The sequence below is a fragment of the Blennius ocellaris genome, assembly GCF_963422515.1.
Source record: "Blennius ocellaris genome assembly, chromosome: 1".
Taxonomy (NCBI): Eukaryota; Metazoa; Chordata; class Actinopteri; order Blenniiformes; family Blenniidae; genus Blennius; species Blennius ocellaris.
Window position 1 is genome coordinate 19916237 of NC_137650.1, and position 18035 is coordinate 19934271.

General features: G+C 41.1%; 2 protein-coding genes across 2 annotated transcripts; one reads left to right on the forward strand and one right to left on the reverse strand.

Moving 5' to 3' along the window:
* Nucleotides 1–548: 548 nt before the first annotated feature.
* On the forward strand, nucleotides 549–11303 carry ddx21 (DEAD (Asp-Glu-Ala-Asp) box helicase 21). Its single transcript, XM_080500925.1, has 16 exons — nucleotides 549–694; nucleotides 1992–2318; nucleotides 2538–2651; nucleotides 3428–3503; nucleotides 3940–4118; nucleotides 4203–4320; nucleotides 4844–5029; nucleotides 5155–5300; nucleotides 5670–5819; nucleotides 5950–6111; nucleotides 6426–6545; nucleotides 7930–8003; nucleotides 8472–8631; nucleotides 8846–8980; nucleotides 9454–9498; nucleotides 10163–11303. Exons 1-16 carry the CDS (start codon nucleotides 611–613, stop codon nucleotides 10469–10471), a joined length of 2385 nt encoding a protein of 794 aa, XP_080357051.1. The 5' UTR covers nucleotides 549–610; the 3' UTR covers nucleotides 10472–11303.
* A 429-nt stretch (nucleotides 11304–11732) lies between these two features.
* On the reverse strand, nucleotides 11733–15847 carry odad1 (outer dynein arm docking complex subunit 1; the record flags this gene model as incomplete). The annotated part of the gene is made up of 14 exons (XM_080520848.1): nucleotides 11733–11819; nucleotides 11899–11989; nucleotides 12235–12338; nucleotides 12443–12597; nucleotides 12828–12996; nucleotides 13301–13383; nucleotides 13591–13725; nucleotides 14248–14435; nucleotides 14518–14585; nucleotides 14732–14845; nucleotides 15081–15206; nucleotides 15302–15491; nucleotides 15589–15688; nucleotides 15781–15847. The coding sequence occupies 14 exons, from the start codon at nucleotides 15845–15847 to the stop codon at nucleotides 11733–11735; spliced, it is 1677 nt and encodes a 558-aa protein (XP_080376974.1).
* Between the last annotated feature and the right edge of the window lie 2188 nt (nucleotides 15848–18035).

The window sequence follows — 18035 nt, forward strand, 5'->3', positions numbered from 1 at the left end:
CTGCCTCGCGTACAGGCGTCATTACGTCACCCTGCTCGGGTTGCCAAGTCCGCTGATTATGTGCGCGTTTGGGTTTGTTCCTGCAGTACAGTTGCTTGCAACTGAAAGAAGCAGATTTCGATGACCATATGAGAACGAAAGTGTATTTTATTATTTATAACGGCAAACGACGAACAGTTTTCCTGTTTAACTCAAACTGGCTTGAAGTCCTGAAACTAAAAGAAATCTGACGATGAGGGCATGTAAACATACAAATGCGCAATTCCAACAGGTTAATTCGGTAGAGAATGTAAAGAATAGTTTAACTGGCCAGGTTGCATTTGTTTGTTGCTTTAAAAAAAAAAAAAAAAAGGCTAAAATGCTAAATGTTGTCATGGTTTAAAAATCTCAGCAAGCCTCCTTTTTGTGTTACTTGTTTTAAATGTCATGTCTTTTATCCCCCCCCCCCCCCCCCCCCCCCATTTTATTTCAAGAAAAAGTTGTTTTCGGGAGGATGGTTGCTGACTTCTCTCACGATATCTGGCAACGCAGCACTGTGCGCGTTCCTTTCCACCCGCGTGCCCGTCGGGTTAAACGTGTGTCTACCGAGGGATTCCAACTGGGAAGAGAAATGCCGTCAAAAATCATCTTTGATACCGAAGATACAGAAATGGAAGAAGTTGTAGACACAGCCGCGGAAGTGAAGACCTTGAAGGTGAGCACAATGAGGGATGTCGGCCCAGAGAACCTGAATTAAAACCCAATCTGTTCCCGAGGACGACGCGTGTTTGGCTACATGTGGCTGAATGTGCTAACTCTAAACCTCGGGAAAACTTAACTGACTACTCTGTATAACCTTGAAGAAAAAAGTCGTTGAGCAGTAAATAAGCTGTGGGCTTTGCTTTTCTTTAATTAGTGTTTCGTGAACGGAGTTACTTTTGTGAAACCTGCTAAGGTACAGCTAGCATTCGGAGCAGTGGAAGCGTGGTCGTGTCCCTGTGCTTGAAGCCGCAAATCACGTGGCAGGGCCACGTGTTTCTGAGCTGATCTGCAGACCTCGAGGAATCGGCTGTCGACAACTCGCAAACCTTAACGGAGACCGTCCACACGCGTGTAGATCTGCGCTGTAGACGCGCACTGATGACGTATACATCAGCTGGTTGTGCCGTAAACAATAGAATTGCCGTGTGTCCCTCGTGCGACCTAAGAATGCCATTATTTTTTCAATAATACTGCATTACTGCTATAGTCAAACCTCTGATTTAGGGACCCCACGGTAGGTGTTCCCTGAAGACATGTGTCCTGTCTTGGGAGGGACGGGACAATAGGACAAATTGTAGGACCTGTCGATATTGACCGAACCAAACGCCAAATATGTTATGGTTAATTAAAAGCAAATGACTGAATCAAATGCATCCAATGGTCCTTGTTCGAGTTGGCAGCCCGCTGCCAGAAAACATAATTTCATATTTAGAGTTGAAATATTGATTTTCTCACTTGGTGCCAAATCCTCATTGGACAAGTATGCTGTTTGCACCTGATGCATCCTTGATGAAGTGGATTGTGTGATCTTCGTCCAGGTGTTTGAACTGAGTTTGCCCAGACGGCAATTTTGAAGCTGTACTTGGGCAGGAAGTGGCCTTGTTTCATGCCAAAACAAATCCACTAAGCCCAGTTGCCAACCCTTGTTATTCTCACTGTAAGTGATTGTTAGTATATGTAACTAGAGAAAAAAACATGGTACCTTTCTTGAAAATCTAAAAGATGGTGCTGAAATTAATAATAATAATACAAATTTATTATTATTAAGATGATATAAATACTTCTCTTGCTGTATACATTTTACTATAGTAGTTGGTTGACATTCTATTAACTATTATGAAATGTGATGCATTGATGGCTTAGTGAAAATCAGTATTGGCAGATGGACTTTGAGACTATATTTTTTATTATTAAAGCAAGAGTATTGCTGAGTTTTCCCATTCTCTCTCTTTTTTTTATAATAACACCAGGTTAAGAACAAGGAGAGCAAGAAGCTGAAGAAGCAGCAGCAGCTGTTGGAGCAGCAGGAAGATCCAGATTGTGAGCCTCCAGCACCAAAGAAGAAAAAGAAAAAAGACAAGCAGGAAGCAGACCAAATGAACGGCCACATCGAGGAGCCCACTATAATGAATGGTAGCAGTAACGATGTTGAAACCCCCAAACAGAAGAAGAAGAAGAAAGGAGACAAGCAGGAAGCAGACCAAATAAACGGCCACATCGAGGATTCCACAATAATGAATGATGACGGTAACGATGTCGAAACACCAAAACAAAAGAAGAAGAAAGGAGACAAAGGGGTCAGCGCAGATTTATTTGTACACATTTGTTGCAAATAATTTGTCTCTATAAATACATTTCAATGCATCCTTTGCATGCTTTTATCCATTTCATACGTATTTTATCAATTGCATATAGGCTGACTCGTGGTATAATAGAATGTATTACAAGATGTAAATGAACATTTTTGATGCTACCTTTGTGTAAAAAGTCACACCACTTTTTTTTTCTGTGTTTAGAAAAACAAGAAAGCAGAGGCAGAAACCAATGGACATTCCATTCCGAACACCCCCGTTCAGACCCCGTCACCTTCCAGTGACGACTCCACCAGTGACAGTGAAAAAGAAACCACGGTAATGTGGAGAGTTGTTAAAGTTTTCGTCCCAATAACTTTTGCTGTTTTTATGTTTGATGTTGAATGAATGTTTTGGAGGTTTGTTATGATTTGCTATTGTTATGTTCTGCATTTTCCTCGTCTTTACTTGCATCAGCGAGAGATTTCACACTTGTCATTAGGAGCTTTGAAGCTCATTTTCTGTTTGATAGTTTCGTTAGTTGTTGCCAAACCACCACGCGAGGAAGAAAGACGGATCAGTAATTGGGCAAGATTGACAAAATCAAAAGTTGTTTTAATTTAAGCGACTAACTTTTAAAACCACGCTAAACTAACGTTTTGTTTTTGATAAGTTTCACTCTGAAGTTTGTAACAATGGCTCTGAAGCAGAGCAGTTGCTCACTTGGCTGGTTTTTTTGAGGGTTTTTAATTTTTTGGGTGGGGTTTGATTTTTGTCCATGGTATGAAATGGCTTCATGAGGTGCTCCCTGTATAAAAAAGGACTTGTCTATACAGAGAAAATGTGAGCCACAGCCAATCCAGATCACTCGTGCTGCAGTACTGATGGAAATTAAAGGAAAATGTGTTGAATCAACAGGATTTTAAAGTTTTGTTTTGTTTTGTTTGGAAAATATTGCATTATTCAATAGTAAAGTAAAGTGATTGTCAATGAATGTTACAAAGGAAATTTACTACTAAACACATTGTTTTACTTTTTCTGTCTAGTTTATGTACAATGACATTGTTTTGAAATGTAAGAAATACTCAAGTTATGCGAACTGTGTCTTTGTTTAGGAGGAGACCCCGGAGCAGAGAGAAGGGGCATTCTCCAACTTCAGAATCTCTGACGTCACTATTAATAAACTGAAAGGTACAAAATTATATTCAGATTTTTCTGATGCCATTTTGAAATGAAACCAGAAGGGACCTCGGAGATACATTAAGAGTGCAACATGACTGCAAGATTACCTTTTCAGTCGCAGTGTTAAGTTTGAACTTTATCTTATCCACTTGATTGTTGTTTTTTTAATGTTGCTCGACTCAGAGATTTGGAGCAGGTATCTGACACAAAGTGAACTGTATGAATAAAAAAAAAAAAACATGACATTAAATTGAATTTGATGTAATCTATGATGAATCTGTAAAACACGTTTCTTCTGTTCAAAGTAAGTCTTTTCCTTCTGAAAAATGTACTTCATGGCAGTGCTAGTGGGCTTTTGGACTGTGTTAAATCACCATTAATCCTCCCCGTCTCTGTTGTCTCCTCCCTCTTTCTTCCCCTCTACACTCTGCTCGCACTCCTTCAGCTCGGGGAGTCACTTACCTGTTTGACATTCAGGTACAGACGTTTAATCCTGTTTATGATGGAGAGGACGTCATCGCTCAAGCCCGAACAGGAACTGGAAAGACTTTCTCCTTTGCCGTCCCTTTGGTGGAGAAACTGCAGAGGGATTCGGTGGAGATGGCCAGAGGCCGGCCTCCCAAGGTGCACTTCCGTACAAACCCTCACTGTTGAAGTATCGGTCTCAGTTTGAGTGTTGTTTACCGAGTCTATTGGGTCCGTCTCTAGGTCCTCGTATTGACTCCCACCAGAGAGTTGGCTATCCAGGTCGCCAAGGACTTCAAAGACGTCTCCAAAAAATTATTCATCACGTGTTTCTATGGCGGCAGCTCGTACAATCCACAAAGTGAGTTTACGGGGAAACTCCGTCATCTGTATGCAGAAAACACTAAATACAATTGTAGAAATACGTTTTTACTGAAATTTGATACAGTGACCATTCAGTAAAATGCAAATTGAATTGACAAATAATTACGATTACTATTAGTAGAGTATGTCTTATTATATTCAGGTATTATATTGAGTTTTTTGCGATACGTGTGTATACTACTAGTCCGTCAAAGGTTTGGCCAGACCCTGTATGAGTGTGATCTGAAATATAAAAAAGCAACTAACCCTGGCTCTCACTGGGTAACCAAAGAGTGTTTGACATGTAGAAGGACTTTTCATGTGAATTTGTTAACATTTTGGGATCTTTGGTCATATGTAGTTCACTCTTTATGCTGTAAAAAATAAAAGCTCAGAAAAATCTAATTTGATGAATAGAACACATCTCGGTAGTACCAGAAAGATGACTGTTCCTTTTTGTTGCGTAAATGATTAATTTTTGCTATGTGCATACTTGTTTGAATTCATCTCTCGTTGTGTAGTTGATGCAATCCGTAATGGCATTGACGTCTTGGTCGGCACGCCCGGTCGCATCAAGGATCACCTTCAGAACAACAAACTCAACCTCACAGAGCTGAAACATGTTGTTCTGGATGAAGTGGACCAGATGTTGGACATGGGATTTGCTGAACAAGTCGAGGAGATTCTGGGTTGTTCATATCAAAAAGGTAAAGCACAGAAAGTTTTATTTGAGTCTCCCATGTGTTCATAGATATTGGCCGCCACTAGGTTTTAGTCAGTAGAAATGAGCTTCTGTAGAATTTCAAACCTTGCGTGTGCTCTCCCTTTGCAGACAGCAGCACCAACCCACAGACGCTTCTGTTTTCGGCCACCTGCCCGCCCTGGGTGTACGAAGTGGCCAAGAAATACATGAGACCAGAGTGCAAACATGTTGACCTGATTGGAAAGAAAACCCAGAAGGCTGCAACGACAGTAGAAGTAAGGGAGAAAGAGTGCGCGTGTGTGTGTGTGAGGGCGTCAAGCATGGGGAGGTTTTGTGTGAGTGATGATTTTAAACTTAAGCATTACTGCAGCCCTCCCTCTCTCGTTCAAAGTTGCCTTCATGCACAGTTAATTCAAGTAATAGAGGCTAAAGTATGGTACATATATCTCCATCAGGAAAACACAGCAAGTTCATTTGCAGTAAAATGTTCTGTATTTATCGTGGTGTACACCAGTCGCATTTAAATGAGCCACAGGTTAAATGCTGCCCGCTGGATTCATGATGATTGTTTCTCATTCACTGGCTCTTGCTCTTTGTTTATTTATTTTATTTGTTTCTCTGCTCCTCCCATGTGTTTTCTGCAGCATCTGGCCATTGCGTGTCACTGGTCACAGCGTGCGGCCGTTATAGGAGACGTGATCCAGGTGTACAGTGGCAGCCACGGCAAAACCATCGTCTTCTGTGAGACAAAGAGGGAGGCCAATGAACTTTCCTTGAACGCATCCATCAAGCAGGTACAGCTGGAGTCTCGCACACAATTCACTTGCACCGTTGGTTTCATTTACGTCATTTTGAGAAAGGCGGGACATTGTTGACCACTAAAGAGTGTCCATTGTATCATCTGTTCTGCTCCTGTGCTTTCAGAGTACCCAGTCCCTTCATGGTGACATCCCACAGAAACAGAGGGAGACAACACTGAAAGGCTTCAGGAATGGATCCTTTGAGGCTTTGGTGGCTACCAATGTTGCAGCCCGAGGGTTGGACATCCCTGAAGTGGATCTGGTGATTCAGTGTTCTCCGCCTAAGGTGTGACGTCTTTCCAGTTGTCAGCCATGTTGTAATATTCATTTTGGGAGAAAAAAGTACTTCTCATCTGTTGAAGTCGCTGTCATAATGCATAATTTGTAAAAAAAAAAAAAAAAGAAATTATTCTACATTTGCCTTTCTCAAGATTGATTTCAACAAAGATGCAGCTGTAATCAGAATTTTGTGCCTTTATTGACAGATACAAATGTACAATTAGCCTATTTTACCCATTTTATTTGTTTACCTTCTTAACTCTCTAAAGCCCCGTCACAACAGATTCCTCTGAATGTTGTATTTTTTGTGTTTGTCGTCAGGATGTGGAGTCGTACATCCATCGTTCAGGACGTACGGGCCGTGCAGGCAGGACTGGAGTCTGCATCTGCTTCTACCAGAGGAAAGAAGAGGACCAGCTGCGCTACGTGGAAAACAAAGCAGTGGGTGTCTTTTACAATATTGCTTAAACAGTTTGAGCAGCTGTGCACAAATGTGAAGTGCAATGCTTCAGGTTGTTTTAGTACTTGTGGAATGGAAATAACCTTATGCTACAGAGGGAGAGGGCCTGGAGGTGCAGTGGTTGGCAGCCTCACGTCTCAGTGAGAATATCCCATGTTCAGGTGTGCTCCGTGTCCAGTTTCCATGTTTTCCCTGGGAATCCAGTTTGCCTCCTAAAGTCTAAGAAATGTTTTTAATTTAATTGGTAGCTCTTGACTAAAATAGATCTGTTTACACAACATTTGTAGTCGAAACAATAAGCTTTTGGTAAGTTTTGTCAGTTTACCTTCAAAAAGCAGTTTTTAGAGACTCAGGTAAGCAGAGTGCAGTGTTTAAAAAAAACCCAACAACAAATGACTTTCTTTGTCTAAATATGTCAAATGCAGCTGCTCTGAAACGCAGTATTGGCACATGTGCACTGTATTTGCAGTTCATAGATTTGTGGTTCATGTAAGTTGGTCAGCAAAAAAAACTGGATCTCTTAGTTTTTGTGTTGCTCACTCCAAGTTTAACAGCAAGCACTGTCACGAAATATATTGTACAATAGTATTGCATTTCCTACATCCGCTTAGCAGGCCTTTTATTAAAATATAGTGAACGTCTGCTTAAAATGGCTGGAATGCTTGGTAATGCTAATGGTTGCATTACTAAACATCACCAACTCGTGTCTTGTTAAACAAACTGCAGTGTTTTCATGGTTCCTCGTGTTGCTGTGTGTATGGCGATTGTTCTCCACGTTGTCAACTGCACATTTCCGTTACATCCACCTTCTATATCATCTTGTCCTGTTCAGGGTCGTGTTGCGCTGGCGCCGATCACGGTGAACTATGGGTGAAGTTAGATTTCCAGTCCATCATAGCGCCCGTGTGCAGCTTTTCTGGAACTAAAATCTAAAAAAAAAAAAAATCAAATAGTGTTTAGCAGGTTGTCATGTAAACAGGTTTGGTATTGGCGATGTGTGATCAAGTGGCACCCTGTCCACAGTGTCTGCTACTTTTACTCGTGGACATCTGGGATGGACTCCAGCAGTCAGCTGACCTTGGTTGGATAAAGCAGTATAGAAACGGGACGGTACGGAGTCGGCGAGATATGAGACAATCAAACATAGTGTAGACACACATGTGGAGGAGTGAAGATTGGAAATGTCATTGTTACAACAGTATTACAAACCAATTTTTTCTCTCGTCATCCATGCATAAATTACCAATGTAATTTCCAGAAGAGGTTTTTCAGATTTCAGTGCACTTTGTGTGGTTCAATATGACAGCATCCTCAATGAGTTTTTTTTTTTAATGCTGAATACCTTTTCGTTTAACATGATTTCAGGGCATCACCTTCAGGCGAGTCGGTGTTCCCACTGCCAATGACATCATCAAGTCATCAAGCAAAGACGCTGCCAAGTGGGTAAAATGTGAATCGTGAGCCACAGTAGAAATGTATTACTAAACTCTTTTCTTGACAGCCACAGTGTTCAATCATTGACTGTCGTTGTCACCTTGCAAACCTAGTAGTTGATGTACAGGAACATCTCAAGTAGTAAGAATACAATAGTTAAAGTTAAAAAAAAAAAAAATTCAAAAAGAGAAATTGGCATTCATTTTAGGTCTATAAAATAATAATAGATGTTTGATGGCGCTCATGATCATCAAAATGCAGTTTCTCAAAGTATTGGCTGAATGTGTCTTTAGGTCATCTGTTTTTCATATTTTTCATCATATTGAAAATACAACCAATCAGATTTTCACGAGTTGATTTTTGTACAACTGCAGCTGTAATCTGTGGTTCCTTCAAGTCTACGCCTGAGCGAGGATGTTTGTGAACTAGATTTCCTGATGGCATGCAATGGGTTGTGATTTTATTGTGTCCAGGTTTTTGGACTCCGTTCCTGCCACAGCTATCGAATACTTCAGAGCGTCTGCAGAGAAGCTGATCGAGGAGAAAGGAGCAGTGGATGCTCTTGCTGCTGCCCTGGCACATATTTCTGGAGCCACGGCTCTTGAGCAAAGGTCGCTGATCAACTCTGATGCAGTAAGTCTCACAAACGCAGTGCGCCCACTCCTTTTGCTTTTCTGCATGACGTGTGCCTGCTCCTCTATGTGCAAGCCACACTTTCCTACCTGATATGTGGCACCTGGTGCACACCTCGGATGACAGCAGGATGTTTGTTCACCGTCAAGATTCTCTAATGGGCATGTTCTGCTTTTCTCACTGATCCTACCGAGCTCATCGTTTGTTTCTGCAGGGCTACGCTACGATGCAGCTGGTGTGTTCTCAGCCGATGCATAACATTGGCTACGCCTGGAGAAGCGTCAAAGAACAGCTTGGAGAGGAGATGGAGAACCAGATTCACAGAATGACCTTCCTCAAAGGCAAAACGGTACGAACATGCGCGGTGCGCCTGGCATCAACATGCTGCACTTTTCCCACCCCATTTTGGATTCTATTGAACTCGAGTTGCATGTGAAGTGAATACAAAAACATCTGGCTTCTTTTATGTAGTTTTAAATGAAACATTAAAATCTCTGTGGTAGTGAATGTATGATGTAATAAAAGTATGATATTGCGTACATAGTTTTTATTGAGTTTTAAGTGCAGGGCCCCCATGATCAGCCAGTCAACGATATTATCAGTCTTGACTTGAACTCGTTTTTCTCCATAAGAAAACACCTGAGAGTGCCAGACAAATGGTAACATTGCATCTTACATTTGAATTGTGACACACTAAGTACAAAGCTAATTATCTACAAAAACAAAGTAGAGAATAAAATGTGGATCAGTGAAGCCTTGCTGAGTGTGACTATGCCTTTTATGACACAAACACTGACATCTCACCCTCATTGTGTCTAACAGGGAGTTTGTTTCGACGTCCCGGCTGATAAAGTGAAGGAGATTCAGGTAAGCGCAGCAACAGAAATCACCTGTTTAACCCATTTGGTCTGAATTGTTTAGACCATGGACGTGTATGTAAACATGGACGTCGTACTGAAGGCTGAATCCTACGCCTCAAATTAGACAAAGCAACTTTTAATAACTTTGAATTGAGAACATATAGGTTTTAATTTGTTTTGTTTGAAGATTTGTTTTTAATTTAATGTGTACTATTATGATAATTGGGTCTTATTGAATGATTTCATCATAACGCAAATATTTTACACATTTTAATGCAGACTGGACACACTTCAGTTATTTTTATCATATTGCAAATGTATTACTTCTATTGTAGTTATGTTCATTCACAGTACACCTTGAAAACATTTTTTTCATTTACTTACTGTGAGTTATATTTTGTACAGGTTACCTATTACTGCAACTACCTCCACTAACACCTAATATTATGTTAGCCATTCAATAAGATTACTATCATAATAGTAGATACTCTACAAACATTCAATAAAAAATCTTATAAATAATAAATAAAACCCATTTACCCCCAAAGTTCAAGTTATTAAAAGTTGCTTAATTTTAGATTTTATTATAATTGTAAAGAAAACAAATTTCACATTTTGAGATGTGCCTGCATGTTTGTACTGCTGAAATCCAACCATTGGCCCTTTAACAGGACGGCTGGAAGGACGGTCGTCGATGGCAACTCTCCATTGCCACCGAGCTCCCAGAGCTGGAGGAGAAGCAGCAAAGCGGTAACCGCGGTGACAGAGGCTTCGGCAGCGGTGACAGAGGGTTCAGAGGAGGAAGAGGAAGAAGTTTCGGGGGTCGAGGTGGCGGTTTCCGGGGCAATGGCGGCGGTTCCCGGGGCGGCGGCGGTGGTTTCCGGGGCAGTGGCGGCGGTTCCCGGGGTGGCGGCGGTGGTTTCCGGGGCAGTGGCGGCAGAGGACAAAAGCGCAGCTTCAGCCACGCCTTCGATCACTAACCCTGAGACTGACTGACTCTCACTGGCAGTGCCTGTGCCAGTTTACAGCTGTTAAAAATCTCCATTAGTCAACATGCCCTCTTCTTCAATGTGGAAATCAGGAAAAGGACAAAACTGTCCTCTCAACGATGCGGTTCATTTTTAGGAAACCAGGCTGGAAGATGGCATTTTTCTTTCCCAGTCCTCAGCACAGTAAGCTGACAGGCATTTAGATATTCTTGATACATGCTTCTCTGTGAAGCAATACATTAGCTAAGACTCTGAAAATGACATTCTTGAAACCACTCTACTGTATAGAATAGTACATGGGTTGGTTGCCATGTCTTGAATGGCAAAACATTTGAAACATTGACTTTTTGATCATCTAAAGAAGTAAAATATGATTTTTCTATGTCATTTGCAGGACTTAAGTTTTACTGTTACCGTCTTTTCTTTTTCTTTTCTTTTTTTCTCAATATATATTCTGTATTTGGGGAACAGTTGCAGCAATCAGGCTTTGGCCTTTTGCCAGGGTAGTCACCTTTATGATCAAACAACTTGTACACTGGAAGTGATTACGCAACCTTTGTAATTCCATGAAGGTGCACTATATAATGCAGGCATGTAGGAGGTGCTGTGTTTCTTCTCACCCTCGGGGGACAGTGATGAAACAGCTGCTGACCTTTACAGTGTGTGCTGTGTCGGATTGCTGCATTACCCTTTGCTGAAATCTCTCTCCCCAAAAATATATTGGATGATTGCTTTGCAATTGCCTCTATTTAATAACGTCTGTCGACTGCCTCCATTCATTTGAATGAGATGACTTGTTCATTAATAAAAAGGTTAACCTGTATTATGTTTTGTTTTTCCCCCCCTTAATTGGAGGGGTATGAAAATATGGCAGTGCATGTTAGTTCAGCAGAAATGCTTCCAAGATGGACTGAAGTTAATACACTACTCACAAACAGTCAGGGATAGTAGGCTTTTGGGTGAAACTTATGGAAAATGTAAAAATTGAGAAGAGCCCTTTAGAAGCATGCAATGGTGATATCCTGATCTCAAACCATTTATTGAAACGAAACCACAGCAGTAGGTACACCACAACAGAAAATGTCAATGGCTGAAGCATGGCACTCTTCTCGACGTCTCCATCACCACTGGCGGCCATCATTTCCACGCAACAGTGTGAACGCTCCCTTCGTCGTGCAAAATGGCTTCACCTGTGCCGGGTGGGGAGGATGACATAAAGTGGGACATGAACTTGACTGATCCAGTCACTGGGTCAGATCAGTGCGTCTCCCAGGATGTGCTGCTGGATGGTCTTCGAGGCTTTAGTCATGTGCTGCGCAGATCCGTCCTTCAGCAGAACCTGGTGGACACACGAGAAAGACACTTGATATACAGAACTACCCGTACTTGGGTTGCAGAGGGACTTTAATTGTACAAACCGCCTTCATGATTTTTTTGCGAAGTTCCCCTTGTGAAAGCGGCCGCTCTTCCTCATCAGTAACGGGGGACTCTTCTGTGTCGTAGTCCACACTGAGGGGTCAAAATAACACACACACACACACACAACGCTGTGCTTTTAAGACTTTGCATTTTAAAAATTCCAAATCCTCATATCAAGATTTAAATATTCTAAAACGCCATAAGTTTCCAGAACAAATTTGTTCTAAAGCTCAACCTGGAAAAGCATCCAGGAAGCAAAGACGACGTGTATCTCATGAGTTTGGTTTTGTGATTGTACATGTTGCGATTTCATCACGAACATGTAGATTTCAGACCTGTTTGCTGCAGGCTGGGTACTAATCTTCTGTTGGAGGACGTCTGGGTTTTGACCCAAAAGGAACTTGGGCAGGTCTATTGGATTGTAGTCCTTTTCCAAATCCTAAATGTTGAAAATACAAAGACACACAGAGCACACACTAAAAAAAAATAGTAATTTGATGGAAATAAGTGCATATAATATAGAGCAACTGGATGAAACCTCACTTTGGAATTGAGGAAAGCTTGTACGGTGAGCAGCTCGTCTGTCTTTTGTTCCACAAGGCCCAGATAAGACATGATGTTGTTTTCCGAAGAGGACCCCAACATGTCCTCTATCACCGAGCGGTCACAGTCCAGGTTGGACAGTATGCTGTTCACTCCTGTGTAAGGAAGGAGAGCAAGATTCACCAACCCTTAAACCCTTAATCATGGTGAGTTCCTAAATTAATTAAAGGAACAGTTTATTTCTTCCTGAATCTTTCCATAAAAGTTTTTTTTTTCTTCCTTTTTTCTGGTAAACTTTGTGTATACTAAATGTCTCGAGGGCATGCTGAGAAATGAACTGAGCTTGATAATTGGATCGGATATGAAGAGTGAATAGCTGTTAAACCTGTTTTGATCTCATCCAGGACTTTGCTTATGATGCCGGCTTGGTTTTCATAATCCTCAGTTTGAGACTCGGTTTCCCGTTGTTGCTGATCAATGTCTCTCAGCTTGGCGCGGTGATCTTGTTCCTGCTGCAAACCTTTGACTTGAAGCTGCTCGATCTCTGCTTCGATCTGCACATGCAAACAGCCAAACGAGCACTAATGTGATCAAACTATGATTGACTTGATTACCCAGCATCCTGAGACAACTTCACAGTCGTCCCTGCAGAGAACCCACCGAGACCCGATCCCTGTCCCGCTGCACCAACCTTCCTTTCTTGCTTTTAAACAATTTCCAAGTATTTCAGTGTTAAATTGCTCTATATTTATAATCAGCGACTAATGCAGATTCTATTTCCTAGTATAAGGTCTGGAGGTCGGACTACAAGCAATCCTGGGAGAGTTAAAGAGAAATCGGAAAAAAAAAACAACCTACCTGGCTAATTTGACCCCTCAGTGCCTCAGCCTCATTATTGTGCTCATTAACAAACTTCAGCAGTGCAGCGTTACGGTCCTCACCTGCAGGGTGAGACAAATAGTGAAAGGCATTCAAATATTGTTTGTGATTTCTGATCATATCGGAGAGAATTGTGACTGGACAAAAAAGAAAGATGGATTATAGATATGGGGGGGAAATGATTTAAGATCGGTTTAAGAGACAACAATATAGAATTAAATGTTTGTGTTTTCACTTGAAATTGCTCTGGTTGTGCTGATCGGATTTACCCTGGATGAACCTGTTGACCAGCAGGTCCATGTTGTCCTCGCCTGTCACAGCCTGAATCCTCCTGAACGCCTCCTCCAAAACATCCAGAGACTCCTCCCCAGAGTCCGCCCTCCTCTGCTCCTTCGGCTCGGACACTGCAGCACACAGAGCTCTGTGAGCAATCGTGTCCGTGCGTTCAAAAATGTCAAATCACAGCTGAAACCATTGATATCGGAGCAGTAGCTGCTGTGATAATATACTTGCTTCAACGTCATCAAGTTCATTATTCACACATTCAGTCCACTTTCCTAAAGCACTCCGAAATCCCCAAAATAGCATCAAGATGCCTTAAAAAGCTACTTCAGCACATCAAAATCTCAGCACTTTTACTTATGTAAAGAAATTGAATTGGTACTTTTTCTTTTACCGGTGTCTTTTTTTTTTTTTTTTTTTTGACAAATATTTCTGTAGTTTCAGTAATAGAGAATGTGAGTACTTAAAAAAAAAAAAAAAAAAAAGAATAAAATAAAATGTAGTGGCTAGTTATAAAGCTGTCTGCTGAGTTTGTCATGACACCTTCACAAGATTTTGATGTATTGAAGCGTGGAAACACCCAGGAGAGTGACGGTCCATGACCAGGATTGAACTACCCCCGCAGGAGTCGTTTTGCAGCTCACATTGTGTGGTTCCCATCTCATGGTCATTGTCATGCCCGCTCCTCTCACTGCACTTGGTGGTCATGAACTCTTTCAGGTTATACTCGTGTACTAAAACCCTTTCCAGCTCCTTCATCTCGGAGTTGAACTGGTCCACTTCCTTCGCCGCCTTCTCCCTCATCATGGTCATCTTGGACTGAGCCTCCACCCTTAATGCACAGGTTACAAATTATGAGCCGCACATTAGGCTTGTTGCTTCTTGGATCAACACGCAGTTATCTCGACCCTCACCTTGCGTCATACGCAGCAGTTGACAGGCTGATTGTTTCCCCAATCTTCTTGCGGATTTCCTGCAGTTCCTACAGCCACAAAGTGTCACCGACAGGGGTACAATCTCACAATGCTACTCAAGTATTACAACCAGAATGGGTCACTGGTGGGCTGAAGAGCTGCAAAAAAACTGAAGTGAAACGGTCGCTTAATCATACACTATGAGCCATGTGACCTTGTTCAGTTTGTTCTTCAGTTGCTGGAAGCGGTCCCGCTCAACATGAAGTGTCTGCAGCTCCTCTCTCACGTGCTTGTTTTTGGCCATTTGTTCATTTAAACGAGTTGTCTCCTGGAAATACAATATGTGAAAGTGTAATGCAGTCAAAACCATATGAAATAGAGTGCAGAGATACATCTACATGCACCTAAAAACAATTACAATATAATGGAAAGATGTTCATTTTTACTATTATTTAAATCTATAGATTTAACCTAAAATGTATATATATATATATATATATATTTGTTTATTTGTTTATTAATAAAATAAATAAATACATTTTTTATTTTTTTTTATAGCTCACCCGGCCCAGTTTGCCTTCCAAAGTGCGAATGGCCTTCTGAGTCTGCCAGACCTGAGACTTTTCTGTTTTCTTTGTTGTGACCCCTTCTTTTCTCAGTTCTGCCAGTTTCGACTCCATGCTGGTGATCTGCCCATATAAAAATTAAACAAACATAGTTTGACATGATCAAACAAATTTAAAAAAAAAAAAATTTGTATATTGCAAAATGGTTTTGTCTTAACCTCTTTTTGTATCTCTTTCCCACATTGCTTCTCTTTCTCCACCTCCTCCTTCAGTATGTCTAACTGTTCGAGCAGAACCTGAATACTCTGGGTGGCCTCAGTGTCCCGCTGCTGGCGTGACATGCTCTTACATGCACCCAGTTTTCGATGCAGCTCCTCCTGCTCCTTCATCAGCTTGTCAATTTCCTGCCTTCATCCACATCACACAAATGGCTGACAATATATGTACACGCGCACGCATGCACGTGCACACACACAAGAAAAGTGTATACATAGTCCATATTTACTGTTGTTTGCGGATTTGCTCCCGGGCCTGGATGTTGTAGGCCTGACGATCTCTCTCCATGACCCTGAGCTGTCTCTGGAGTTTGGCTAACTCGGCTTCTGCTTCAGAAATATGGGACACAGGTTATAGCTGTTTGAACCACAAAACAGGTCGAAAACTACCACTGACACAGCACTGACGACGCCAAAACTACCTGTCCCGTCGAGATCCACCTCACTGTTCTCTGAATGGGTACTTGAGGCCAGTCTTTTGTGAGACATGGTTACAACGGGCTTCACAGAACCGAAGTTAAGAGTGGCTGTTTAGAGAAAACATAGTCAAACTTGTATCAATCCCCTGCGACCCTGCACAAAACAAAATGGTATAGAAGCTGGATGGAGGGATGTATTAGTGCATGTTTCCCCGAGCCTCTGGCTTCGTCATTTAATCCATCAGACTGTTAAATTGATGAATGTGCACATGAGATTCAACCCAGTGATTCTTAATCAGAATAATGTCGGTTTTAGTCTCTGTAACACTAATTTGGATAAAATACACTTTAATTTCTTACATCCAGAGAGTTTAATCAAGTCTTACTATATATCTCTCGAACCTCAAAACTGAATAGCCAATGAATCAAAAGTGATTGTTTTCAAGAAGCTTTTAACAATCAAGAATCTTTATGTCGTCTGCAAATTAGGTGGTCTTTGACTACACCATCTTTACAAACCTTTTTTTGTATGATGTCAACTTTTAGAAAGTTGCACAGAAAGCCAAGGTTTCCCACATTAGCGTTAAAGTGAAAAAAACCAAAACAGGTGTAGACTTTCAACATAATGTAAATGTGGTGAATTAATTGAACATATATTTTATGTATTCATTCAAGGTCGAAGCTCACAGGTCATCAAAATCACACCCGTTATCAAATGCTAGTGAAGCTAAACCGAATATGTTCTCAGCTGTTTAATAGAAATAATAAATGATCTCACCAACAGTTGGAAACGTAAAAGCAATAGGACTCCTTCAGCAAGCCGACCGAGCCGCAGCACACAGCAGGCCTGAGTTGTTGGCAACCGTCGCTCGGTGATGCGGGACAACCGTTGCTATAGTGATGCAGGGCAAACAGTTCCTGCACTAAGCTTGTCAGGTTGTAAATCTTTATGAGTTTCTTTTTTTTTTGGGGGGGGGGGGGGTCTCAGGGCAGACACTGTTGGTGTTTTTAAAAGCAGACTCAAAACCCACTTTTTTTTTTTAATTAAGCTTTTAATTGGTTGATTATTTTACTTACTTTTTATTTTTCTTCTTTTATTCTAATGTACTCAATGTTTCAGCTTCATTTGTTTTATTTGATTTTATTTATCAACTCATTTTATAAGCTCCTATTTATTTTAATTGGATTATTTTGCATACTTTTTATTTTTCCTATCTTTCTGATGTAGCCAATGTTTTCTCTCAATTTCTTTTATTTTCATTTATTGATTAATTACTTATTAATTTTATCCCAGTGTCTCCTCATGTTGGCGCTCCTGGGGACCGTTCTGGCCACAGTGGGAGCTCTGCACTATAGTTCACAGACCATGATGTGGGCTCCTGGTGGTGGTGGTGGTGGTGATGGTGGTGTGTGTGTGTGTGTGTGTGTGTGTGTGTTATATTTCTCTTTTAAAAGTATGTGAACCACTTGGTGCTACAACAATTGTATGAAAAGTACTATACATGCGATTTGATTCCTCCCTCTCAAAACATAAGCTGTTGCAGATGCCAAACAACATATTGTTGATTATAACTGCAGTGGTTCCTTTTATCTTCTGAGTCTCCTTTATATTCACTGTTAATATTGCCCGCTGTAATATGTCGGCGACGCTGACGTGGCAATTTATCACCTGAGCTGTTTATACAGTTGCTAACCCCATAACATCAATGTTGTATGCGTGCTGCAGGGAAAACTCTTTATAGCTGACATCCATGCCATTCCTCATCCCTTTTTGACCTCAGGGACGTGGCTTCAGCTGTTTTTCCTCTGTGCTGAAAAACCCATTGAGCCTTGTTCCTTTATGTTATACAATTATTATTGGAAAAAAAAAAGTCCACATATTGTAAAATAGGCAAGGCAAGGCAAATGTATTTATATAACACCATTCAGATGCAAGGCAATTCACAGTGTTTTACAAGTAAATTAATGAAATGAGTGATGAAGTAAATTTACAACATGAACTAAAATGAATAAAACATATGAACATCATCATATTCTGAGGATTTGGGGAAAAAATGCTGCTATAATGTTTAAAAGTTTTAAATAGTTAATAGTTGAGATCATGTTTTTGAATATTGAATTTAGTATTGTAAATTCCAGACCTCATTAGGAGAGACTCTGTGAATCATATTGATTGCATGTGTGCCATGACCCCCCGGGGGTCATGGCCAGGATACAGGCTGCACACTCTCTGTGTGAATCCTCCTTTTGCGCACCAG